This window comes from Solanum stenotomum, chromosome 10 (genome assembly GCF_019186545.1).
Source record: "Solanum stenotomum isolate F172 chromosome 10, ASM1918654v1, whole genome shotgun sequence".
NCBI lineage: Eukaryota > Viridiplantae > Streptophyta > Magnoliopsida > Solanales > Solanaceae > Solanum > Solanum stenotomum.
In genome coordinates this window covers 52,334,736-52,362,732 of record NC_064291.1, presented here as the reverse complement: position 1 = coordinate 52,362,732, position 27,997 = coordinate 52,334,736, and the positions used below count along the sequence as shown (strand labels likewise).

General features: G+C 33.9%; 2 protein-coding genes and 1 pseudogene across 2 annotated transcripts; all 3 read right to left on the bottom strand.

Moving 5' to 3' along the window:
* Window positions 1-4,614: 4,614 nt before the first annotated feature.
* Window positions 4,615-7,465, bottom strand: LOC125843150 (2-oxoglutarate-Fe(II) type oxidoreductase hxnY-like; annotated as a pseudogene).
* Window positions 7,466-10,770: 3,305 nt separating this feature from the next.
* Window positions 10,771-20,420, bottom strand: LOC125841283 (E3 ubiquitin-protein ligase HOS1). Its single transcript, XM_049520383.1, has 10 exons — window positions 20,110-20,420; window positions 16,938-17,328; window positions 16,519-16,653; window positions 16,254-16,429; window positions 15,437-15,838; window positions 15,167-15,325; window positions 14,328-14,822; window positions 13,103-13,240; window positions 11,515-12,206; window positions 10,771-11,394 (listed from the first exon to the last, which is right to left on the bottom strand). Exons 1-10 carry the CDS (start codon window positions 20,224-20,226, stop codon window positions 11,217-11,219), a joined length of 2,883 nt encoding a protein of 960 aa, XP_049376340.1. The 5' UTR covers window positions 20,227-20,420; the 3' UTR covers window positions 10,771-11,216.
* Window positions 20,421-23,647: 3,227 nt separating this feature from the next.
* Window positions 23,648-25,120, bottom strand: LOC125842547 (uncharacterized). The gene is made up of 4 exons (XM_049521854.1): window positions 24,320-25,120; window positions 24,150-24,215; window positions 24,000-24,050; window positions 23,648-23,905 (listed from the first exon to the last, which is right to left on the bottom strand). The coding sequence occupies exons 1-3, from the start codon at window positions 24,917-24,919 to the stop codon at window positions 24,045-24,047; spliced, it is 672 nt and encodes a 223-aa protein (XP_049377811.1). The 5' UTR covers window positions 24,920-25,120; the 3' UTR covers window positions 23,648-23,905; window positions 24,000-24,044.
* Between the last annotated feature and the right edge of the window lie 2,877 nt (window positions 25,121-27,997).

Genomic DNA, 27,997 nt, shown 5'->3' with positions numbered 1-27,997 from the left:
CCTCCAGTTTTTCTCTTGGATCTCCAGCCAGCTGGATAGCCTTTAACCTTGAAACACTGTTCCTTGGTGTGTCCTCTAAAACCACATACTTCACACAACAGAATTGATCTTTGAGTGGATTGAACTGATTATCATACTGACCACCTCTACCACCTCCTTCTGGTTGAAGTGACCACTCAGATGAGGTCCACTTACTCCTTTCTGGCTCAGTAAAGCAGAGCTTTCCACAATCCTTGGTAAAAAACCATCACTAATGATGTGTGCCAAGTTCCTTTGACTCTCATGATCCATGGTGAATGAGAAGGCCTTATTTAGACTTGGAGTTGGAGTTTGCATCAGGATCTGACCTCTGGCTGCAGCATAGGTCTCATTCAACCCCATTAGAAACTCTAGAAGTCGTTGATACTCACAATGCTCTTGAAACTTCTTAGACTCAGCACATGAACACTCTGGGCAGGGCATAATAGAGTCATACTTATTCAATAATCCTTTGAGAGTGGTGTAGTAGTCAGTTACTATCATAGTTCCTTGAGTTAGACTGTGTATCTCTTTATGCAGTTGAAAACATGTGCACCATTGATTTTATCGAATCTCTCCTTTAGATCACACCATACTCTATGAGCATCACCACAATAAAATGCATTGCTCAGTAAACCAGGTCTAGCAACATTCATTATCCAGGAAAGTACAACAACATTACATTTCTCCCAGAGATCAAACAGTTCAGGTGCAAACTTAGATTTAGGAAACCTTTCATCAATAAAACCTAGTTTGCTTTTGCCTACAAAACCTATTCGCATAGATCTACTCCATATTGCATAATTCTCTGAACCAGTAAGTTGAAGAGAGATTAGAGAGCTACCTGGAGATACATGGGATGATTGTGATCTAGAGTTGGAACTGCATAACTGGCTGATCGATCAGCTGTATTTGTGTGCAAATCTGAATTTGCAGTTGCTTCTATTGTTGTATCTCCTATGGAGTCCAGCTTGTTTGTTTGAAAATTAGATGTTTACTTGCGAATCAAAGATCCTTCGACTCTAAGCTCCTCTACTGCTTGTACACTTGAACACTACTGTTCTACTCTTCGCCTAAGACCTAAACAAGACTCTGATACCATGATGACTCCATAGATGGAGATTGATACTGAAAGGAAAAAGGAAGAAGAATAAAGAATTCTAGAAGGAACGAACTGTATTCATTATGTCTCCATTACAACTTATTGCAAATGAGTACATGAGAGTTGTATTTATAGACCAAGTACAAAAACAGTTATTTAACAAACTCTTAACTGACTCTAACAAACTAGTAAACTTATCTAACCATGGTAGCTTGCTTNGAAGAAGAATAAATAATTCTAGAAGGAACGAACTGTATTCATTATATCTCCATTACAACTTATTGCAAATGAGTACATGAGAGTTTGTATTTATAGACCAAGTACAAAAACAGTTATTTAACAAACTCTTAACTGACTCTAACAAACTAGTAAACTTATCTAACCATGGTAGCTTGCTTAACCTCACACTATGGTTAACAATATTTTTCTACTTTTTACCATTTAATAATCAAGAGATGTTTATTTGAATCAGGATGTCACGAATTCGAATTCAAGAAAAAGAATTGATCTCACTAGGGCGGAGTCATGATCGATGAAGGATAGTTCGGTGTATAACTTTCATCAGAAAATTATGTGGTGTACATATGTTAAATGTAATTAGTTATTATATATATATATATATATATATATATATATATGATTTTGCACATCTTTAACACAACTACAAAGAAAATTTACATTCACCAAATTTCTGGCTCCACTGCTCACCACAAATTTATTTAATTTAATAGTCCGGCAAAAAGATAAAAAGGAGAGACGATTAAAAATAGTATATTGTACAATTTTCTTTACTTAAAAGTCAAGGATGCAATGAATCTGATCCAATTTTCAATATCAAATTCATTGAGACATAAAAACAAGTTGCAACGAAGATAGTACGGAATTGTTATACAGAACTACTTTTGTTTTCAACTGAAAAATTAAACTATATATATTTGAAAAATAATTTAATAATTTTCCGCAAGAGGATTCTGGACATCCAATAATGTTGGGATGTTGATATTTATCCATTCCCAAAAGGCCAAAACATGTAAACAACCTATTTGTGTTTTCTTAAAACATTTTCTCTATTTTTTTGGTTGATAAATTTAACTTTCAACCAAATATAATGTAGATTTAATCTCAAATTTGATATTATTTTATGGGAAAATTATATGAAATAGCAAACTATTAATTCAAATTAAATGTTATAACCACAGTTTGATTTAATTGTAACTCGTAGCAAACCGTTGTCATTCGCCTCTCTCCCTGAAATTCTCGCTCTCCACTCTCGTTTCTCGCTGGCTCCCTCGCCTCTCTCACTTTTATACAAACACAAATGTATAAAAGGCGTTTGTGTTTGTATAAAGTGAGAGAAAATTTTGTATATATACATATCTTTTCATTCGCCTCTCTCCCCCAGAGAATCTCGCTCGCCACTCTCAATTGCCTCTTTCACTTTATACAAACACAAATGTATAAATTGCGTTTGTGTTTGTATAAAGCGAGAGAAAATTGTATATACAAATACAAATACATATATTTTCGTTCTATACACTTATAATTATACAAATACAGATCTTCCCCTGCCCAGCTTTCTTTTGTCTTTCTCTCTTCCTCGTTTTATACAAACACAGATTATACAATTGATTCTTTTGTATATGTATATCGAAATAGATTAGACAATTGACTTTTTTATATATGTATACCGAAATATACATATTAATAGTTATAGCAAACATAAAGTTTGCTATGGAGCGCAGTTATAGAAACTATAGCTATAGCATACAAATATGACTTTTATGTTTGCTAAACCTAAAATTTATTCCATCTTTCAAGTGGGATAAATTAGTCTACGAATTATAATCCCAAATAATTTCGAAATAACTTTATTAGCAAGTCAAACGATGACCATGGGGAGTTTCCCTGACTTTTGGTTAGGGGTGGAGTTAGGTAGGATCAAGGGGTTCATGCGAATCTCTTTCAATAAAAAATTACAATATATATATATATATACGTCGAACCTCCTTTGATTTCTTCGTGTGTTTACTTTTCATATTTTCAACCACTTAGTAAAAATTATGACTCTGTCAACTGATTGGGGCACCTCCTCCCCATTTGCTGACTAACCTAAAGTAACATGAATCCAAATTAAGGTCAGGTACAATGTTCCCCTCCAAAGATTCTGATCTTATATCCTCCAAATATTAAAGATAATATAATTTCCAAATATGGAAAAACCAAAAAATATTTTTTAGCTTGCATACCGAACACAACCTCCAATTTGATTTACCAGAGCGTGCACTGGCAATATAAAGGAAAACACTTTCATCGGCTAAAAATGAATTATTGGATCTAACTCGACTCTAAAGTTAATTAATTATATGGTGAGGAAAAATCAAAGCACAATTCCACGATGCATGCAATGCAGTCTGGATATATAAGGATCTAAAAAGAAAGCTTATCTAGATATTGCCACAATTATCTTGTTAGCTTAGGTTATAAAATATAAGATAAGTTCAACTAAAAGAAAGTGGAGACCATATCTGAATGTGTAGAGTGACTGAGTGAATACACATGAATTTCACGAAGAATACACGTGGTTCCTTTCTAAAAGTAGAACGACTCAATAAAATTAATAGTCTAAAGTCAAACCGTTCCATATTAGTATTATTTTTTGTCACACATAAAAAGCTCGTTAATATTTGAGAAAATTGGTGAACAAATTAACCAGCTCTCATCTCTTCCTCAGTGATATTTTTGTTGCACATATTTCTGCAGCAAAACAAATAAAAGTCAATCCTCTATTTATGTGTCCCAACATTTATACTAATATATAAAACAAGATTTATATTAAGTTGACATCTGGTAAATCCATATTAAACTTGTGTTTTCAATCAAGAACTCTTATTAATTAAGGTGTGTGGGGATGATTGCAGTTCCGAGTTTTGAGAATCTTTTTAAACTATAGATATACTTCCAACTTAATGGGCCTACCTGATGCGAATTTGAACTAGTCAGTACTCTTTACTAGAACTATTAATAACGTCAATATGAGGAATAATGAAGAAATATTAGACCAAGTTAAAGTTGTTGAAAAAATATTGCAGTTCACATGAGGCTACCAAAGATGTTAGCACTATGACGGCATTTGATTAATTAGAAAGATGAATTGGTGATATACGAGATGTCCATGAATCAACATACAATGCAACTTAAAAGAAGAAACATCAAATCCGACTGATTGACACAAATCAAAGAGGTCAAAATATCAGAGGTAGAGGTAATTTTCGCAAAGTTGCTTCTGATACAACATTGTTTTGAACATAAATAAATACTTACACTGGTAGCCAGCCATATGTAATATAATGTTGTAATTTTCCATCAAGTAACTGGAGGAAACATGTTTAACAAATCACAACAATATATATAATATATACTTTCAAGAAAGTAAAAAGAATTGAACAAAACAACACAATTTGGTTGAATATTTAGCAATGAGTTATAAATCATACCTAGCTAGGAGGAGAAGATTCACTACAGCAACTCTTCAAGCATTCCACAACACAATCTAGACTTGGATCGAAAAACATCGCGACCTGATCGATTTATAAGTCAATATAAAACATTAACAAGAAAACCTTAATGAGGACTCAAAATTAGGATCCATACGAAGACGGAGAAGAAAAACATGTTAAGAGGATGCAGTTGGATACCGAATAACGTTCTTGTTCTGGCTTTGTTATTCTGTGATATATTGACCTAAACAAACAATTTGTCCACCTTTCCATCATATCTCTCCAACAATAACAATGAAACCCCTGCAAATTGGCAAATTTCAATCGAAGATGCATTTGAGCTCATAATACTTATTTTTTCATGTAACATCATACAATTTTGCCAAATAATAATCCCTTCGTTATAATTAATCTCTGCATATTAAACTAATATGTGACCCTTAAAGAATCCTAGTAAAGTATGGTACATAATAGTACCCATTCAACTGAGGCACATCTTCCCAAATCTGTAATTTATCCCTGCAAACCTGATAAAAACAGAATCCAACTGAAATGTTAGAACTATCAATATTGTTTCGCCTTGACCTTATTATCTCAGAAAGTCACTTTTTTCTTTATTTCAATTCCCTTCAATAAAGAAAGTGACTTTCTAAGAGAATAACTACTATTAGTTGAGTGACCATCTGAGAAAAATCTAACTCATTTTAACGTGCCTGAAGTCCAGGAACACCATCGGTGATTAAGATAGTTATCATTCCATAATCTGTATGAGCTCCACAACCATGCATATATTGATCACTATAGTTTATTTCACCTGCAACTGATAATAACAAAGTACTACTAGTATTTAATTTGCTTGAAGAATCAGTTAAATGTTCCTTCTATTTCAATTTAAATGACACATTTTGATTCACTGGGCACCGAGTGTACTAAAGAAGAAAAAAGACATGAAATTTGTGGTCTCAAACATGTCATGACACCTCCGGTTCTATAAAACATTTTACAGGAAGTGAAGCCATCAAATAAGATCTCGAAATTGCCTTACCTGGATAATGCATAGGACGAAGAAGAGCCCCCGGAGGATTAAAAGCACCAACTTTTTCAAAGAAATCTTCGTTCACATTCAAAGCTAGAGCAATGAGTGAGAGTACTCTTTTACCAAGATTCCTAATTAGCAGCAAAAAAACAACGTATTCAGTATAATTCCACAAGTAGGGTCAGGGGAAAGCGGTGCATATGCAACCTTACTCCTATCTTGTGAAAGTAAAGACATTGTTTCCGAGACAAATCTATGTAAATATAAGAGAGTTGATACTTACAGAATAACTCTGTAATATTCTTCCATTGTAAATCTCCAACATGGCAAAATTTCTACATGTCCAAAAATAAAAACATGACATATTTAAGTGAAACAATATACTCCTATTAATTAGAAAATCAAGCAAATAACAATTACTACGCCTCAATCTTGTACAAGTTAGGATCGATTATATAAATCTATACTGAAAAATCTGTCACGAAATTGAGAAAGAGTATGGATATATACCTTCTGGAGGCCACTGATTTAGATTACCATAGGGTGATATGTCTTCAGGTGCTCCAAAATAGATGCTTTCTTTTGGATCCCCTGAAATCCAATTCAAAGGAAAAGTAAATGAGCAACAGAAAGAACGGTGTCCAGATCAACTAGCACTCACCTCGTCTAGTTGTAAACGATACTACTAGTCTACTACCTCCCACCAAGCATCGGATACTTACGTGCACCAAGGTTTGGACAAATGGGAAGAGCAAGTAATAACATTTCTATTAAATGTATATATAAGGTTAAATTATTCTTTTTACTTACATATATAGTAGAAATTGAATCTCCTTGACTTTTTCGTCTATTTACTTCTGTATAATTTTGAGCCTCTTTAACTAAAATTCTTTCTCCGCCACTAGCTATAAACTCATGTCATTAAGAGTAAAGATCTAAAGCTTAACATTCAAATTGTTATAAATAAAAGTATATGTTTTTGCAACGAAATAAAAAGTGAAAAATGTTAAGATAAAATGCAACAAGGAGTGCCTAAATCATCACTAACTTAACAACAACATATTCAGTATAGTCCCACATGTGAGATCTAGACTAGAGAAGATAGAGCGTACACAACCTTATAATCAAGTGAAGTTAGAGAGACTGCTTTCGAAAGATTCTCGACTTAAATAACAAATAGATCTATCTAACATAAGGATGAAAGTAGAAAGAACCTTTAGGATTGTCAACAAGATCAAGCTTCTCATCATAAAATGGTGTATATCCTCTATGATTCTTGCGAAGCACCTTCATCTTCTCTCCAATTGATAGATCGAAAAATCCTCTGCTTCCATCGAAAACTCGTTGAATCAANAATCAAGTGAAGTTAGAGAAACTATTTTCGACTTAAATAACAAATAGATCTATATCTAACGTAAGGATGAAAGTAGAAAGAACCTTTAGGATTGTCAACAAGATCAAGCTTCTCATCATAAAATGGTGTATATCCTCTATGATTCTTGCGAAGCACCTTCATCTTCTCTCCAATTGATAGATCGAAAAATCCTCTGCTTCCATCGAAAACTCGTTGAATCAAATCTTCTTCTACCTCATGATTTATGAGGTAAAAAAATCCATTCTCAATACATGCCTACAAGCAAATGTTCTCATCATTTAGCATTGCAACTTTTACTACTTTAATTTGTTGATTGAATCAATTTAAAGAGTATAGAATGTACCTTCTTGAGTGAATCAGTGAGATCTATAGAGCTAAGATCAATTATTGGAACTTGCAAAGCTCCCTCCATTTTTTTGTTTGAAAAATAAATACTACACTATAGACTATGTTCCTATACTAAAAGATAAATACTCTAATGGTTGTTTGGTATGCGGGATAATGTGAGATATTTCAGGGATACATTTATATATTACAATATAAATTTTAGGGATAAGGATCTGAAAAATATCCCAACTTTGGTTGAATTTGCTGTTACGATACCAAACTTTTATGAGGACCTATTACCTCCCTAGACTATTTAATACCATATTTTAAACATATATATTTGCCCATGTGGACATAAAAAATAATTCAAAATTATAAATAGTAATGAGTCCACGTGGGCACATATATACCTTTAAAATACATTATTAAATAGTTTAGGGGGTAAAAAATACGGTATTAACTAGTCTAGGGAGGTAATATGCCCTCATGAAAGTTTAGTATCGCAACAGCAAATCCGACCAAAGTTGAGGTATTTTTCAAACCTTTATCCCTAAATTTTATCTAAAACTTAATTAATCTAGATATCTACCTCATCAATTATCTCATTCAACTTGGTATTTATTATTTTAGGGAAAATTACATGGTTAAGCAAATATGTACTAGTTAGTCATCATAGCTATAGTTTTAGTTAATTACCACTCACGACCAACATTCAGTGATATACAAACCCGTGAATTATACAAACGAGCAACATAAACAGTAACTATAACTCGTAAATATATAAATTATAGCTATGAAATATAATTAAGTTTATTATAGTGGTTATTTGCGAAAAATTCCTCATTTAATCCATCTTTGAGATGAAATAATTTAGTTTATGAACCAAATGAGAGCATACTTCAAAGTTGACGCTAAATCATCGAAGTAATTGAACCAATAAACTATAATAGCTCTATAGAAAATGAAAAAAAAGTACGATTAAAGAATACACAAGTGGACAATAAAAAAATATTAAAGTATTGATTATTTTATATTTATATATACTATATAGTCGTGGTTATTTTGGTTAAAGATAATCAGAACCTAATTAACTGGAGTGTTACAGTATTATAATGAACGGACTTAAAAGAAATGTTATAGGATAACAATGACTAAATAAAAAGTTCAAATTAAATGTCCGATGCATCATATAAGTGTTCACATTAAATAAATATATGTATGACATGTATATATTGACTACTACCAAGCACATATGTTATTTAAATAATTATGATTAATTAATACATATTTTTGCTATGTTAAATTATTAATCATAGTAAATTGAAGTAATTTGACATAATAAACACTTGATTTAAATAAGGGCTTTAAATAGATAAGTACTAACTGTAAATAAATTTTCTTTTGGTTGAAAAAAACTTTTATTCATCTTTCAAATAACATACGATTATAGTTGATTTGAGGCAGACACACAACCTAAATCTTCGGAGGATGGGATAATCTACCTATTACATTTGAAATGAAAACGTAAATACCTAAGAATTAAGATAGATGTCCAATATGAACATATGATTAATACCATTAATACACAAATATTGAGGATCCTATGTATTTGTCACGAAGGGTCGAAAGGTTGGAGACCCTCAAAAAAAAAAAGGAAAAAAATTATTAAAGAATAAAACGAAGACTTCTAAGAAAGTCTCCAATCTCAGTGGAATCCGATAATAATTGATATAAATGCCTCCTATCAAGTAAACAACTTATCAAAATGGTCAAAAGTTGGACAATTCTTTTAATCACGATCAATAGTTGAGGAGGTACGAAAAGATTTATTAGAAGAAGAAAATCTATTGTCAGGTCATATCAAAAAGTTCCATTTTTTGTAACTATTGATTTGGTGTGATCCAGTCGTTATTTCAATATTTCCTTTTCATTTTATCTTTATTTATTATTTAATAATAATCATATTTTATCCTCTATCTTACCTTTTCATAATAGCTCTAGCTTGTAGCTTACTTTTTTTGTAAATTTGTCCTTCAAATTATTGGTGTGAAACATTTATTTACATTACGATACAATATAATACAATACTATACATTCTGAAACAACATAGAATATTCTTTAAGCAGAATTAGTATCAAGGTATACTTATGAACAATGATATAGATACCAGCTGACGCTAATTTAAAAGATACATTTATTTATTATGCAAAAAACAAATAGACATGACATGTTTGAAAGAGGACCCCCTAGTGACATGTTTGTCAAAAAGAGAACCCCTAGTGGCATGTTAGTTAAAAATGAGGACCCCCTATTGTGTTGAAGAAGGAAGCAATAGGGATTATTTGAGTACTATAAAATCCTCCCATTACTCTTCTTCCTTCACAAACCCAAATTTTTCCTTTGTCAAATTATCATTTCAATCAAACAACTAATGGATATCTTCTCCATTTATACAATTACAAAACTCTCTAATTTCTTTCAAGCTTCACATAGGTCTGTAACATGGCCACAATTACTGTAGAAGTCATGAATAAAATGTGGTCATAATGAGTGCTACTGGTTCTGAAAAAATCAAAATTCTCAATCGACCTCGTCCCTCATTTCTTTCTTTGGAAATTATTAACTCCGATAAGGTCTAAGTTTCCAAAGGCTTTAATATTACTCATCGAGTAAATGGTGATGAGTTGGTAATGTTAAGGCATTTGGAAACTTGGATTTTATCGGAGTTAATGACTTTTGAAGGAAAGAAATGAGTGGCCAGGTCGATGGAGAATTTTGACTTTTCAAAACCAGTAGCACTCATTATGACTACATATTGTTCGCAGATACTACAGTGATTGTAGCCATTTTATGGACTCATGTGGGGTTAGAGCACTATATGGAGGAGGTGGTTGGCGAGGCGGATCCAGAATGTTAGCTACTGATACATAGGAATATAGCGATTTTTGCTCATATCTCATATATGTATTAAAATATTTATAAGTATCTAATTGTGAAGTCAGTTATTATTCGAACGCGATAATACTATACTCATTGTTTCTGTTTGATGATCAGAGAGATCTGGCTGGTATGAAAATGATGATTTTCTTATCATATATATGTATTTGACCTTGTCATTGAAATGAAGAATTCCAGTTGATCTAATCTGTTTTTTTTATGGAAAGAGGATAATTACATACAATCTTAGTAACTCAGTTGATTGGCTAACTAAACTCCCACCATCAATGTGAAATATCGCTTGTGAAACTTGTTTTCCCAAAAAAAATACGTTTCCGTTCTTCTAAGTTCACCCAGAGTTTAGGCTCTCTCAAAAAAAATGAGAATAAAATGGTAAACCTCTCCTTCAGTTAAAAAGAACTACTCGATGTTAGACTACAACTTTTGAGATTCAAAATGAATTATTCTCCTTGTGGATAAAAACCTTACCTGCTTGGAAATGAAATTGGAAACAAAAATATCAAGGTCTCTTTACGCATCTATCTACATGCTTTTCAAAGAAAAGTTATGGCAATATGGGCACGACTTGAAAAGGTTACGATAAATATTTTTACAACCAAGCTTCAAATCGCTCATCTCACGTACAAAAATTGTTAAACCCCGACCATCAGCTGCTCCTTGAAACTATGTGCTGCATCCAAGTGAAAATCAGTGCAAGGGTTGAAAGAGGAAACATCGAGGTGTGGAGCGTCAAGTATCAGTTTCAACCCGAGTTTACTATTTCCAAGAGGAAAAATTCGAGCAGCAAATGTTATTTAAAAAACTTCAATGCCTCCCAACTCTGGTCTGTTAACTAAAAGCCACATCCAGCAAAAGGGATTACATGTTTTGTCACATTTTCAGATTCTATAACAGCAAGGGGTATCATCTCCTGGCAATTCTCCTGCTTCTTCTCACTCCCCTTGAAGTGTGTGCAGGAGAGACAACTCCAGCGCATACATCTAGTGAGGGGACTTCCTCGTCTTCACTGGTATCATCAGACCTCCACCTTGGTCCGCCATTGGTTTCTAGATGCATGGTGGAAGGACCCTTTTCTTCATGGCTATTTAAGTGACAATCAGGGTAATAACAACAAAATTAGATCAAAGTTAAGATGGCAACCAAACGTATGACAATTAAATCTGCTGCCTAAAACAGAAGAGATTTGAAAAATAAGGTTTACCTCCAGGTTACATCCATTGAATCATTTAATGGTAACATCCGTGATCTATCAGCAGCATCTGACAGTAGACGTTTACCATGATAACTCATGTCTGAATCTTCAACAGAATGTTTTAATATGCCTCTGTTGCTACTAAGAGAATTTACATTGTTAGCAGCAGTCTGGTCAAAAATATAAGATTCCTTTGGGAACCCATTCTGAGACTTCTCAGGCGAAACTCTATATATTTGAGAATTGCGAAGTCGGCTAATAGAAGGTTCCACTGACGAATTCCTGGTGATCTTCATTACAGGAGCAGGAGGATTAACACGACGACTTGCAGGGGTCAAAATCTCATCAAATTTCAATTTTTTCCCAAGGATACTTTCAGGTTTCAATACTCCAGCATCATTAAAAAAAGCTGGGGAACTGGGAGAACTATAACGCCCAACTTTAAAGCTCGACAGATTTAATGATCCCCCAAGTACAGATGGAGCGTCAAGAACAGAAGGTTTAACAACATCAACTCGCTGAATGAGGATAGAATCGCTGGGAGGATTAGCCAATAAACTGGTCATGATAGGTTCTTGGGCTACAGCATTGGACCTCTCAGAGATGTTGACTGTGTCATTGCAAGTAACAACCACTTCAGGCAACTTCCCTGTCCTTATTTGTTGTTGTAAGATATCTGGTAACAACTCTACTCCCTTGTCCTAAAACAATTAAAAGTTTTTTTAAAATACAAACATACATTGCAGCACCATCAAAATAAGAAGCTGTAATAAATTACAACTGCCGTATAAACAAGTAACCCAGTCAAAGAAAAGCTGAAAAGTGATCCAAGAGATAACAGGAAAGCAAAATTAGAAGTCAGCTACTTATCACCATTAAAGCAATAAAATGACATCAAGTAGAAAAGGACCTCGTGATCAGTGACCTACACTGCTCTGTGTCACAATTCAACTAGGTGATCCCAATCTTCATATCAGTACTGTAGCTTCAACTTCTATTGTGATACTTTTACATATATCAACTCTTAATAGTTTGTCTGGAAAGCAGGGTAGAGGAAAGTGAAGCACTACACAACCGTTTCAACCTTTGATATGAAGCTGCCTATCTGAAACCTCAGTTATCACACAATCCGACTTTTTGAAAGAGGCATCTCCAAATAACTTCAACAGATAATGAAATATTCAAGGTTTCCCAAGATTTCATGCTCAGTCAAACCAGATAACATAAATAAAAAGGGAATAGTACTTGTATCTGCTGGTAACAGTACATACTGGTCCAAGCATCCAATGAGATACAATCAGTACTGGAACAATTAAAATTTAGGACATAAGAAGGAAATCAGTTTATGTATAGCAGTCCAAATAATCTATTCAAATGAAAACATGAATATTTCATTTAGCGGTGTACAACAAACCAGAGTATGATCTGGATTTAAAAAATAGAAAAGAAAAGAGGACCATGATTCATAAGAACAAAAATAATACTATTAACTCTTACCAATTTCCAATTCAAACACCAAAACTTTGACACTAGTACATATCCAAATCCTTTATATGCATATAGAAAACAACCAATCAAAAAGTTGAAGTTCACTCACAACCAAACAAGTCCTCCAATGATTTATTGATCTGATCCTCGCTAAGACTTCTTCACTGACAGAATTTTGAGAAATGAAGGTCTCCTCCATGCTCTGAAGCTTCTGATCAACCTGGTATGCTTCAACATATCTATGACGCTTTACAAAAAGACAACAGTAGCACAATTGTTAGGCAACCATATGAAGTCCCTATCGAGATGGATAGATTACAGGGTACCAAAAGTAATCATGAAATCATCTCCTGCGAGTGCATAATGTGTAAAGTCAAGGACTGAGCTCTATAATAAACATGTTTATTTTTTTTTGAAACTTCTATAATAAACATGGTAATCACTGCAAAATAGCTCGGTTTAGTCCCCGCACCTGTATCCATACCCCCAAGTCTAAAAATTCAGATCATGAAGAATCCGACTTCTAGATCCACACCTGTATCGGACCCCTGTACCCGAGTCCAAGAAAATTAGATCATACTTATTCCCAAAAGTTTGTTTTAGTTGTCAGGATGCCCCGAGTCCTGACATATGTTAATTCCCTCTTTAATATCTATACTCTTAAATACCATCCACGTGTCCATCACTGATTGTCCTAAATAAGTCATAACTAGGTAAGTGGAAATAGACATGGGTGAAAAGTCGACCAATCCAATTTTATCTATTTCACAATGTTTCTCAAATGTCACTTATCTGGATGGAATCTGATGAATTTATTAACCTACGTACCTATTAATGTTTCCTTGCAAATTCAAAGTCTTTAACAAATATCTTTCAGAATATACAGGGTGTTCAAAGAAAGAAGATATATTTGGAATCTCTTCTGACAGGGATGAACATTGCGTTCAACCACTACCTGTTACCAGAGGTATCTGGTTATGGCTGCCAACTCCAATGGCTCTTACCCAGGCTTTGCAGAGTTAAAAAAAAACTTTCAGAAGAGAACAAAATTCAAAGTCAATAGTCCAGTAACTGCCAGTAGGTTGCCAGTGAAAAATCAAGTGCAATCAGACAAAAGTCTTGTCACTGGTGGCTAATACCAAAAGGACTATTGAACGACACTCATTTCATATTCTTATCATTAATAGGTAATTAGTAAATGAGTTCAAATGAAAGCGAGAAACATGTAAGTGGGTGAATAAGCTGCCAACATAAACAAGTTTTCTGAGTGCAACAGCAAGTCTGAGAAAATTGCAGAAGAGAAGAACATGAAACCTGGATGTAGAAGGGAGTACCTGCAAGTAGAAAACTACAAGAAGACTTCCTATGGGCGTTGAAGGATCCTCGGTAGCAAAATCCAGCAGACATTTATGAAGATGCTTCTCCTCATCAGCAGTCCATGGCAGTTCTATCATGCGGTCAACTAAGTTCCTCCTAATGCACAGACAACAAATCTCAGTGACAAGAGTCTCCGCCCAGAGACCCCACGACCTGCATTGGTCCTCTACTTCAGCAGAAGCACCCTGAAACTGTTCATCCCTCAACTTTTTCTCCTTGATCTTAGCACAGATAAGCCTCTGATACGTGAATGTTTCAGTCAAAAGTCCACATTCTACCCGCACACGGACAGCAGTTACAGCCTCACGAAGTGAAATTAGCTGTGTGCCATCTTGTCCAGACCACCTCAGAACCATGAGAGCTGCATCAGGGTTTCCCCGCTCCAACAGAACCTGAGCAACCTTCGGGTGGATTGTTGGGCTTGATATTTCTGGGAGAAGTTGACAGGCTTCCTGGGGATACCAGTAACTGATTATCAGCATCCACACCAGTCAAAAGACCATATCGTTGCTTAACAAGGCTCACAATGATGATTTCTTTATTTTAAAAAGGACAAAGTGAAGATACAATAACCAAGTCTATTCATGTTGTGGAAATGACAAAAGTTAAAACAATTCATAAGATCCCCAGGGAAAAACTATAAAGCAGAATTAGTTTCATCACATAAACTCTGGCACATGTTACAACTCATTAGAGAGCATATCTGAGATTACATTAAAAATAAAAGATATGAGATTATGATAAGATGACTCAGACTACAACACAATAATAATTGAAACGGCATTTCCATCCTTACCTTCAGAGCCGGAACTCCTTCATCATCTAAGAGGAAAAATGTAAAGGATTCCAATAGCGAGTGCCTGGTCACACCAAAAGTGGCAGAAAAATCATCAATGATGTGTCTCCACTGCTCATCAGGTACTGTCCATTGCCGGTCAAACATAAAATACAAGAACTTTGAAGGATTAAGGAAAAGAAAAAGGGAACATTTTCATGAAAAAACACTAAAATCAGCTACTTATCCAAAAAAAACCATTAAACTAAGTATTCTATTGCAAAAGGATACAATTGCTTGTTTTGCAACTACCAAGTCTGAACTTCCTCGTAAAAAGAGAATGTCAGCAGCAGCCCGCAAACTTTCAAATGGATAGCATCCAGCCATTCCCTCAATTTTTGACCGTGAATATAAAGAGCCCTCATCCTTCTGTAAATAAGCAAGTGCTAACTCTTCTTCATGATCATCCAAGTCTCCCTGCTCTGCTGCTTCAATATTCGAAAGAGCATCTTCAATAAAGAGTGTTGAAGCATTGTATTCATCAGAATGATTTACTGAATCGGGCCATGCACGTTTAATTGCAGCAGATTTCCTTTCACGGACCAGAGCTCGCCACGATGCATAATTTTTATGCCTAGACTTCACATTCTCCAAGAACTCATGTCTTATACACCAAATCATTATCTCCATGTGCTGCAGATTGGCACAGTAGTTATAATCTCATAAAATGCTGTACCAGCAAGATACAAAACTAAAAAACAAATCAGTAAGTTACAAAACGCAATTTTTTGACACATAAATTCAGAAAACACCCGTTGGAATCAAAGTTTTTCAATCGACATGCATGTGGTGATAATCACTAGCTCATCACACCAACCAGGATCTCTAGTTAATGCAAGTAGCATAAAGAAATAGTAAATCTACTCAATTTCATTTTGTGCTGATACATATGAGCTTCTTCCCCACTTGTGGGACTGCACAGGGTATGTTGTTGTTTTTGTACATATGTATCTCTTAAAAAGAGCAACTAATAAATAAAACACGTAAAAATAAGAAATGAGGAAAAGGTGGCTTGGGTCCACTTGACAAGAATCTCAGGAAAGCTTACCTGTTTTGTCTTTAAGATGCTCTCTTGAAGGTGGTGTAAATCATGAACCTTTGCAGAAAGAGAGCCTTTAAACGATGATTCCAAGACATCAATAACGTTAGAGATACCACCTAACTTCACAGAGAACTTGAGAAATAAACTCAAGTTCTCTTTCAGTTCATTCATGGTTAGATTATCTATAATCAAATCAAGGGAAATTAACCGATCATTATTTCCCTTTTGATAAGGAATTAGAAATACAGTATAAGTTAAATAATTAGGATACATATCACTTGAATCTCGGTCAGAATATTGTTGAACGTCCTCTTGCACCAATCTTTGACCACCACTTCATCAAGCAAGAAGGCAATGATGGGATCACTGGACACAGCACTTTCATCCATACAAACATCTGTCACATCTGTTTACTGCTGTTAAGACAACAAAATTAATAATATAACCAGCTACTAAGAAGTTAAGAGGTTATACTCTCTTAAGAAAAAAAAGAACCACACAACCAACCACCCATTTATTCCTTTTATGGTTATCTTCTGACTATGCATCAGTAATCCTTCCTTTCACAAGGAATTAATAGAACGATAAAGAAAAAAGATTCAACAGCTTTTAAACTCATTTCTTTGCAAGAAAAATATCCGCAACTCGGAGGATGTTAGTCCCCCACAGGTCTCCGTATGAAAAGGATACAGTGGCATATTAGAGAAACCAGATTGTTTTCCAGTGCCACATCAAACAAAGCATAAAGACGCTGGATATCAGCAACCAGTTGCTTATCACTGTCCTCTTTCTCTTGTAATCTGTCATCACACCTCTTGGAGATGAGACCTGCCTCTATGCACTCGTAGTATAGGCGTAGTCGAAGTCTATTGGCATCTTTTGGTAATGGGATCCTACATATAGGGCAAACATCACATCTCTGACTGCATTCCTCGCATAAAGAGGCATGACCACATGAATTCAACACACTCTGTACATGTCGTCCACAACTTCTTAGATCTCTAGTTGCTCGGCAGTGCTCTACTTTGGCCTCATCACATAATTCCAGTGGATCAATTGATGCCAAATGCTTCAATGCTCCCTGTAATGAGATCCAGCAATGAGTAATTCCATAAAAAAAACTGGAATGTTGTCCATCATTTAACATAATATGAGCAAAAGGAAGGCAAGAAGCAGTTGTAAGCCCTGATCATAGCAAAACAACTAATGGAGCAAATGGTGCTAGTAAGGGGGGAAATGAACTTCCTTGGTAAGTTGCTGACCGTCAGGATACTACTAGACCACCAAAAGATATTCTTCAAAACTACTCAACACAAAGATTGACCCAAAGTCATATAGTAAGGAACCACTTTTTGTACCATTAAAGCAGCTGTTCTACTGAACACAGTACAGTGCACTTCCCTTTCAGCAGAGAGAAAAAGACTCTTTTTTTTTGAGATAAAGGTAACAGTGTATTCACAAAAGGCTCATCATCAAATAAATGATGAGCATAGGTCACTTACAATCTCATCAGAGCATATCAAACTACCCTATGGGAGATTACAAATTACCTATGAAGTCATCAAAAAGTTCTATATCCCCCATCATATCTTGTTTACACCAAAAGTACAAAAGACTAAGACAATTCATTCTAATTTTCTGGATGTTGTTTCTCTTATCCTCAAAGCATCTTCCGTTCCTTTCTTTCCATAGGGACCACCAGATGCAGGCTGGGATTAACTCCCACCAATCTTCATTTGGCTCCCTTCTTCCTATCTCCTTCCACTCAAGGACATGTGCTTGGTGTGACCAAAAATACTTTCAATGAAGAAACAATTTTATGGGGTTTAGCTAAACGAATGAATTTTTCGGAGGAAAACATTTTCCAACAAAAAGGGGATACTCCTCTCACTAATGAGCGGAATTCGTTTTCCTTTATAACTATCCCAATTATTACCCCATATCCTAGCTCCAAATAGCAGTTAGACATTATTACCAATCTGTAATACCAAAATGAAACATTAAGCACTATCCATTTTAGAAAAAAAATTCCACTAACCAACCAAACACTGAAAATAAGTGAGAAAACCATTTATTTCTAAATGACTTATTTTCCAAAAAAAGAACATTTCCCTTCATACAAAATACACAAATGGAAAGAAAATCAGCAAAGTCCTAGCTTGCTTAGTTCTCACTTGTTCCTGAGTCCAAGTCTTAAGAGAAACTCAAAAACTAATTTATTTATTTTTTTGAAACTGGTAAACTAAATTGAATAACTAACATATCTTCTCAACAAAAGAATCATCATATTCTTTTTAGTACAAGCAAGTGTTGCCCACAGCTGAACAAAGAAGCTTAAATTCTGAAAGATAATAAATTTTTGGACTTGTTGGAATAGTTACAGATTTCCCGAACCAACCTTATGCATGAAATTTTACGTGCAGATAACCACAAAGATGCTTAACCAAAGGCAGTTCTTTATCAAATGGTTGGGTACAAAAAACCGATCACAGCAAGTATTCCCAAACAAAGCCTAAAGGGAAATAGAGAGGCCAATGATGTAAGAGAGAGAAAAGAAGAGCTCCATGAATTTTTTATTTTTTATTTTTTTTTATAACCGAGAAATTCGTTTGTGACCCGCCCTTTGGACCAATCACAGCCTTCTAAACTCGGTGGATAATGGGCCCGCCCCTCTACCCTTCTCCACTTAAATACCAGGCTTCGCTTTGCATGGTGTGGGGCTTGAACCTGCGACCTAAGCCACAAATCCTCCACCTTTTGCCACTTGAGCTAGGCCTTGGGGGCAGAGCTCCATGAATATAAGCTACAGTCAATGTGATAATTGGCTCTTTAGCAGAAACCCCCCATGTCAAACGAAATCTTAATGAGAAAAGATTATCAGTAATAAATCTCCAGTTTTGTTTCTTAAAGCTGTATCTCCGTTGTGCCCAGTTTCAGCATACATACCATACACCATCAGGGTTCCAACAAGAACACTCCTAACAGAAAATCCTCCCTATACGACTTGAACGCCCAACTGCATCACAATAGACCTAATTGGCTAACTCACCCCACACTACCTAGACAAAGCTTGTAGAGGAGTAACATTGCAATATAGAGTCAAAATGAATATTGTAAATACAATTCCAAGGTATCTTCAAGACACTAATTATTGCCCACAGCCCCCTTTCTTTCTAAATCTTCACCCCCTGGTAGAAACTTTGAACACTTCAACAACAAAAAGAAAAACAGTGTCATCCCACAAGTTTGGGTCTGGGGAGTGTACGCAGACCTTACCCTACATCGGAAGTCCAAAAAACGCATGACAAAGCACTCTGAAATAAAAAGGAACAAAAACTACAACGAAATAGTGTGATAATCAAATTACAAGAGATAGTACATAATAATTTGAACTCCTTTAAGTCCCCCACCCCCAAAAAAAAAAAAAAAAACTTTCTCCTTACTTCAGTTTCACTAAATTCCCAATTTTAACTAGACATTCAACAGAAAAAAAAAATCAGGAACATCTTAATCTCAAACTAGTTAGGGTCGGCTACAGGAATCATCTATATCCATTCAATTCTAATTGGATTCATGTCATCACAATACTCAACAACTAGCCTTACAAAACATAAACTAGATTCCTCTAAAACCAGAAGTTCTCTAAATCAAACAGCATCCAGTGTAACAGGGAAGTCCACACTTCCCAACCACATCTATTACTATAGCACCTTTCAACATAAAAAGGATGAAAACAATCTAAATTAAGCTATATCAGCCAAAAAATAAAAAAAAAACGAAGCAAGCAGGACATAGATTTAGCTTAACTAGTGAAACTAAAGGTGAGAGCTGTAAGAGAAAATGAGGTGTGCGAATACTGTACCTGTACACGGTGACAAGTGTAGTTCGGAGGGCGAGGTGGAGGAGAAGACCGAAGACCGGAACCGCCGGTAACAGAATGAGGAAGTAGTGAGGATTCGTCGAATCTTCTTCTCTCCATTAGTTGAGAAATTGCTTTATCCCAAACCTTATGGCCGTTGTACAGAAGTGAGATTTCGAAGCGTAACTTACAGAGTTTCAGAGCAACGCCGCCGTCGTTGCCGGTGACGGAAGGAGGAGCAGGGTAGAGAGGGAGGGTTTTTGAAACACTTTTCAAGTGTGACTTCGTCTCTTTTTTTTTTCCTCCTTCCGCTTCCTGTTTTTACTTCTTTTTTAATTTTTATCTTTTGTTTCACATTTTTTCGGCTCCATGAGGTGGTATGACAATGTTGGCATAAAAAACTATTCAAAACTTAAAAGGGAGTGACAAAATATTCTTCGAAAAATATCATATTTCATAAGGTGTGATGTAGATATCTTAATGTTATTATTAGCAAAGTTATTTTGGAATTTGACTTTACTTAAATCTTAAGTGAAAACGTAATATTTTGTGTATTGAATTATTCTTTTGATTAACTTTTTTTGTTGCGTTTTCATATCTTATTCATGCTAAATAAAATTAGCATTATATATGGCTAGTTTTTCAATATTTGCATAAAATTTAAAATCGTTTGTACATTATTTAGTTATTACTTGTGTTATTGATGTGGGAAAATATCTTAATGCATTATTTGTGAATTTATTATATAGCATTTTGTAAGATAAAATAAAATACAAGCACTTGTAATGTGTGATTTAAAATAACTAAAATGATCAAAATAACTCTAAACAATTTAAGAAATAAAACACATCTTTAAAATTAAATTGTATAAGAAATTTTAATAGTGTAAATATCTCTGCTTTACCTAGGTGTTATAATCTCAACCTAGTACATTAGTCAATTTTAAGAAGTACTAATATAATAAACTTTAAAAAATTTAAAACCTACTTAATAAGTAAATTTTGTTTTGTTATGAGTAAAGTTTTATGTTTATTGTTAGTTTAATGCAACTCCTTTTTTTTAATTGACACCGATGATATAAACAAACTTATTTAAACAAAGTTCGATAGAGTCTGGAGTTAAAAGAGCCACTTTTCCTAATTAAGATGTACAAAGAAACACTTCGTTTTTTATTTAAACAAAACAGACAAGTCGCTTGGCTTTGAGCTTTGTCCTTAATATTAACCGACGACCAAATGACCATATATCTAATTAATTACTATTATTTTTCAGTAAATCGCTTATTCCTTTGCGATTTCACATTCAATTTCTAGTTGGTCTTATCATCTTTGGTTTGATGTAATTTATGAGATGAAAAATATTGAAATATTCTTGTACTTCCAAGTTTCATAGCAAATAATAGACGAAGACTCTAGAGCAGAAGTTAATGAACTTTGTTGACACGTTTGATCAACCATCATCTAAAACTCTTAGAGTACATTTGGTATGAAGGATAAGTGATAACTAATCTCGAGATTAATTTTAAGATGAGTTTATCCCATATTCAGTTAGGATAAAATCATCGAATAACTTATCCTGAGATTAGTTATCATCGGGGCTGAAATTATAATATTATTTTTATCCCACATTAAAGATAGAATAATAATCAGAAAATAGCGTATTCCCCAATCAAACGAGTTCTTAGTTCTAACAGTCTCATTAGGGATTCCACATGCATTAAAGAAATGTTTCCAAAGAATACATGCAATGTCTTCAACACCAAAAAAAATGATTAATAATTTTATTGACTTCTTCCGTTGTTAATTGTTATTACTAGTATATATTTGAAAAAGAAAAAAATATCAGTTTGCCCAGATTATCATAAAATAATCACCCGAGGAATATAAAATATTTAAAAACTACTCTATGAGTTGACCCTATCATTCTTCAAACATTTGATTATTCTTTTTCTAAACCCTTTTTAATGTGAAATACTCTATTCATCAAAGCTAGTTAATGACATTTCACTGTCATATCATGTAAGAGGCGTTATTATGATCGCAATTTGTTGGAAGCACGAGAAGAGGTCAACATCTTAATCTCAAAATAAGATCAAATACATGAAGTACCTGTAACAATTTTGCTTTACTTTCAGTAAAATCACAATTGATATATGGAAGACAAAGAAAAATACGCCATAACGGATTCACAATTTAGAAGGTTCATCATGTCATGGTCTATTTTCACCAAGCATCGACCTGGCAAATTTTCATCTGAGGACTGCGTACATCCTAACCTTCCCAGACCCCCTACAGTACACTGATTATATTGTTGTAGCAGACGATAGAGTCCAACTAAAAGTCCTGGAAGGAATTTAGGATATATCTTCAATGAAAAGGTCAAGAAAACATACCTCTCTTACCAAGAAAAATCAGAGGGAATTGAGATGTAACGAAAGATTAAATTATAAATGAAAGGTATAAAGTGGCACAAACTTTCCGTGTTTCCTAAGAGGTTCAAAACTACCATTTCGGTCCCTCTATAACGAACAATGAAGATGCTGATATATTTGTGCATCCAGCAAGACAAAACTAGCTTCAGTAGCTCAGTCCTCAATTAAGTTTTTTTTGAAGTTCCCTTGAAATGCAATGATGGTTTGGTGAAATACAACCGGATCCTTTGTTCATGTGAGCAAGGATCTAAGCACATACATAGATGTTCTTCATATTCCTTTCCTGACCTTGCCTCTGTTCTAACAGAATCCAATATGTTCTATAAACAATACTGGTATGCTAGAACATACATGCAAGCTTTAATTCAGTGTGACCGACAATATGTTATCCGATAAATCAATATACACTAAGTTGGGAAAAAGAAATTCAATCCTTTCAAAGTCACATAAGCATGATGCAGTTAATTTCAATAACCAAAAGGAGATGGAGCCAACGAATCCTGCTACATCTTAAGGAAATTATCTCCACATAGAAATCAAGGATGAGGAAGTGCTTAAAACCATAAGATTAACCACATACACAACGCGCATTTTCTGCACTTCATCATCAAGTGTAAGACAGTCTGAAAGTAAAGTTTAGTACACCCCACCATATATTGTCAGATGCATTAAGACTGAAATTATATAGCAAAATTTGGCTCCCTTTCGAGAACATCTAGCTACCAATCAACCAAATACTGCACTCCGACAATCTATCACCAAATATTTATAACTTCATGATTTCTATGAATTCTGTTTAGTTGCATCATATGATTGCCAAAGAACTTTATAACAAGAGCAAAAACAATATGGACATACATTCTTTGGAGGACAAGAAACATCACAAGGCAACATGAACATGTTATATTTTCGACAAAAGATTATATACCTGCCCTTCATGCAGTATCCGAAAGCAAATAATTTACCAAGCATAAGTAAGTTACCAACCCAAAAAGGTATCCTCGAGTCTTATCATGACTCATAGAAATCAAGAAATATGTACAGAAAGCACATAAATAGTTCAACCTTTGTCATGCTCACCTCCATTGACATTCATGGAACTGCAACCAGTTAGCGAAAATAACAAAACCTATCCATCCATATCTCAAGTTCCATTCTTTACATATATTAGGTTACCATTGCAACCAAAATCTTTCCAAATATATCTATATGCTACTAATTAAAACAAAACTAGATATAATTCCAAGATGCTATGCTATTCCCTTTACGTAATTCAATACATTATACCTCCTACAGTCGAGGCATGAATGCAGCCGTCCTCAAAGCTCTAAGCTTTCCCCCACTTGTGTTCCTCAATCCTTGCAAAATCTGCAAAACCATCAAAAATTATTATACCCTCAACTTCAAAAATTATCAAACAAACAAGGATCAACATGGAATTACAGAACCATAAATAACACACCTTCTCCACAGTAGCAAAAATTCGGATACACCAGCTATGCCATATCTACTTCTGCATCAAAATATGTGATTCATGTTCATATATCAACATCATATAAAGCAACTAAACATCATATAAAACACGAACACATAGCGTGAATCGAGCTTATACCGTAGTATCATTGACTCTGAATGAGTCAGCAGTAAGCCCTACTAAATACAACCCAGGGAAAACATTCTGCAAACAAACATATCAAGCAGAACATAAGAACAAACAGAGAAAGCAAAAAAGCATAAAACAAACATAAAGATGCTGAAGTTTTTCGGGTTTTTTTTCCATACATCGAGTTGTTTCTGAATTGTTTTGGATCGTTTTTTGGGTCTTCTAGCGGGTCTTGACCCGGTCATAGAATACACATCTTCTTCAATCTCTTCCCTTGACAGTGAGATCCATAATTTCTTCTTCCCCTTTTTACCCGACCCGACTCCATTCCCATCCGCGTTATCTTTCAACCTCTGCGACCTCTGCATATGATTACTGCTTTCAACTCGCATTTCAACGTTCTTCAACGACGCCGTTTCAACCTTCGTAACACCCCTTCTTGGCCTTAGATTCCATAACTTCACCTCCCCTTCTTCACAACCCACTTCTTCTTCTTCTTCTTCTTCTTCTTCTTCTTTAACCTCTTTTTCATGCTCGTCTTCTCCTTGTAAAGACGAAACCCCATTAGGGTCTGCCTCTGCCTCCGATCGGGGTTGAACCTTCTCAGAGTCAGACCCACCGTCCACGTCGGCGGTTTGGGGTGGGTTATCTCCATTAGACGGCGGAGAATCACGGCGGCGGAAACGGTGGTTAGCATTTGTGTGACTTTTGTTACCCCACTTCAATTGGGGTAAAGAGAAATAGTGCAGAGGCTGAGACTTGACCGGTGCTGCTGCCATTACAAAACAGAGTACTGATGAAAACACCCTTTTGGCTGAAATATATGATGAAAACAAGAAGAAAAGGTACTGTCTATGGAATAATTATGGGGTTTTTGGAGAAGAGAAATGACGACGACGGCGCCGGTGGTAAACAAGAGAGGTTTTTCGTAGGAGAAATGGTTGCCTTGTTATTGTGGGCACTGTGAAATGGAATGAGAAAGCAAGTTAAAAGGGATTATATATGTGATGTAAAAGGGATGGGATATAGTATACGTATAAAATGTGCATCATGTAACCATAGGGTGGGTAAACTATTTATTTCTCCGACTCAATTTATGTGACGGTGTTTGACTGATGAAGTAAAGTAAAATATAATATTTTTTTTTGAAATTATAAATTATTTTTAACAGAAAATATTTTTAAAATTTGTGATCTAAAATAAAAATGTATAGTTACAAATTGTTTTATAAAAAGTTAAATGAAATATTTGAAGTTAAATTATTACTAAATTCAGATATAAAGTCTTTTAAGCCTTTAGAAATAAAATTTACATATTTGAAAGTAAACAAATGATTAAAATTAATAGTTCAGGATATTTAAAAGATACATAGGCGTATGCAGGAGGGGGTCACCAAGTTCACGTGAACTCATGTTTCGCTCGTGAAATCATATATAGTAGTGTTATATTTTAATTTTTTTTGTTAAATATAGATGTGTGAACCCACAATCGAAGTATCATATAATGCAATTATGATTGGGTGCACCTCTCAGTGAGATTAGAAATCTTATCTATCTTGTATTATTTTTCTTTCTAAAATTAGATAATACTTCTCTAAGTGGTTATTGGTAGCACTTTTGACATTTTAATTAATTAATTATTTTAATTTTGAACCTATAGATTTAAAATTTTAACTGTTTTCAATGATACGAATCTACATGTCAAACTGATTAGATTTACCTTTTCATAATAGTGTATCATCATTTAGAAATCCTTGATATACCTCTAAAAGATAAGATTAAATTTGAAATTCAAAAGGCATCATATAACTTGGGATGAATGAAATAATTTTTTTAGATTAACAGAAAACATATTTCACATAAATTGAGACAATAAGTATTAAATATATAAATATCTCCCTCCTTTTTAGATAGACTAAAAAGAGTGCCAAAGAATAATTTGAGAGATTTAAGGTAATACAATTGACTCCCCCTAAGAGTTTCTTGCACTCGTTTATCAAAAAGAAGGGAAAAAAAATCTAATTTAATTAATTAAAGAGTAAGAAATATTTAACTCTATAGAAGAATTAATGTGGGAGATTCAAACATTGTGAATTACTATCGGGTTAGTTTATCATCCATAAACTTACACCGTTACACGTATTGGGTATTTTTTATATTATTTATTGTTTAATTATGATAAAATATATTATTTTGAGTAAGCACACAACTTAATTGGAGTTTCTTTGGGCAATTATTAATCTATAGCTATCCTTAGACGTTTTCTTGCTTGAGTGAAGAGAAGTGAAAAAATTGATTCTCAACTTTTAATATTGTATCATATATATATATATATATCCGCTCCTTATCGATTATCATACTTTACAACAAAAGCTTGCTTAAAGTGTGCAAAATTATTTTTAAGACGTGTCTTGACTTGATTATAGCGCACGACATTGACTTGAGAGGAGAGATAGATTTTAATACTACTACATATACTATCACAATCGACAATCGATTAATTTTACCTCCAAAATTAGCTTAAATGAAAATATTTGCCAAATCATTTGGTATAAATTATCCTGAAGCTCGTTCGAGACTCAAGTGTAACGAAGTCCAAATAATAATATTTTGATAATGAAATTACTTTAAATTTCAGCAACAATAATATATCGAATTTATTTTCTTGAAGTTTTGAAGAAGATAGAATGTATCAGATCTTATTCATATCTTAAAGGCAAGCATTTCAAAACAATTTGTAAAAAATAATACAAAAGTGAACAACAACAACATGATCTTGTCAACCTCCCACATCTTTCATCCCCCTTTACATATCAAAGTCATTCCAACCTCGCTCTCGCCTTGTCTATCACGGAGGTCATTTCTATCTTATTTTGAATATCTTTAACTTTAATTTTTTCTCTCCTAATATATACATATTCATCTCAACATCCTCATTTTTGTAACTTTCTTCCAAACATGAAAATTCTTAATTGACTAATACTCTACTCCATACAACATAATTAATCAAACAATCACCGTTTAAAAACCACCTTCAAATTTTGATGTTACATTCTTAGCATACAAAACTCAAATGCGAGCATCCATTTCATCTATCAACACCAATATCATAAATGCCCTCTTCTTCTGACCATATTCATTAGGGTCTGGCCATTTCCAAAAAAAAAAAGTCAGACAAAAATACTCTTGAGAATTTGTGATGCTGACGTGGAGATTGCCTGCATGGTGCTCTTTTGGACTTACTTTATTCAACAACGTGAAATTTACTAGGATACAAGTTCCACATATATTTCGATATAATATATAATGTATCTTTTTAATTCCAACTAAATAAATATTTATATTATTCAACTTTTAATAGGTACAAGTAAGCGTGTAAATTTATATAAAATTATACAAATAAATATATTCATTCTACGTGACATAGTACACGTAGAATAATATAGAGAATGTGAATTGCCACATAAAATTTCAAGTAAGTAGAATATATATGTCTACTTATTCTACTCTATATAAATTTAAATGTTTATTTATAAACACTTATAATTTAATTAAAAACATAAATACCACATAAAATCAAATTATTACATATTTATATATTATACCTAAAAAAAATCGTAATTCTTTGTTATACCTTAGTTTTGGATTCATAGAAAGACACGATGCCTAGTAAGTCAGCCGATAGATTATGGAAAGGCAAGAAGAAGAAGAAATTCAAAAGGTTTATAATTAGCCCACAGATTGCGTTACCTTTCTCTATTTTAATAATAGTTTCGTTCCAAAATAATTGTCAATTAGCAAAATTCACGCTTATTAATAAATTAATATAATATGTAATTTATTTAATTAATTTTATTT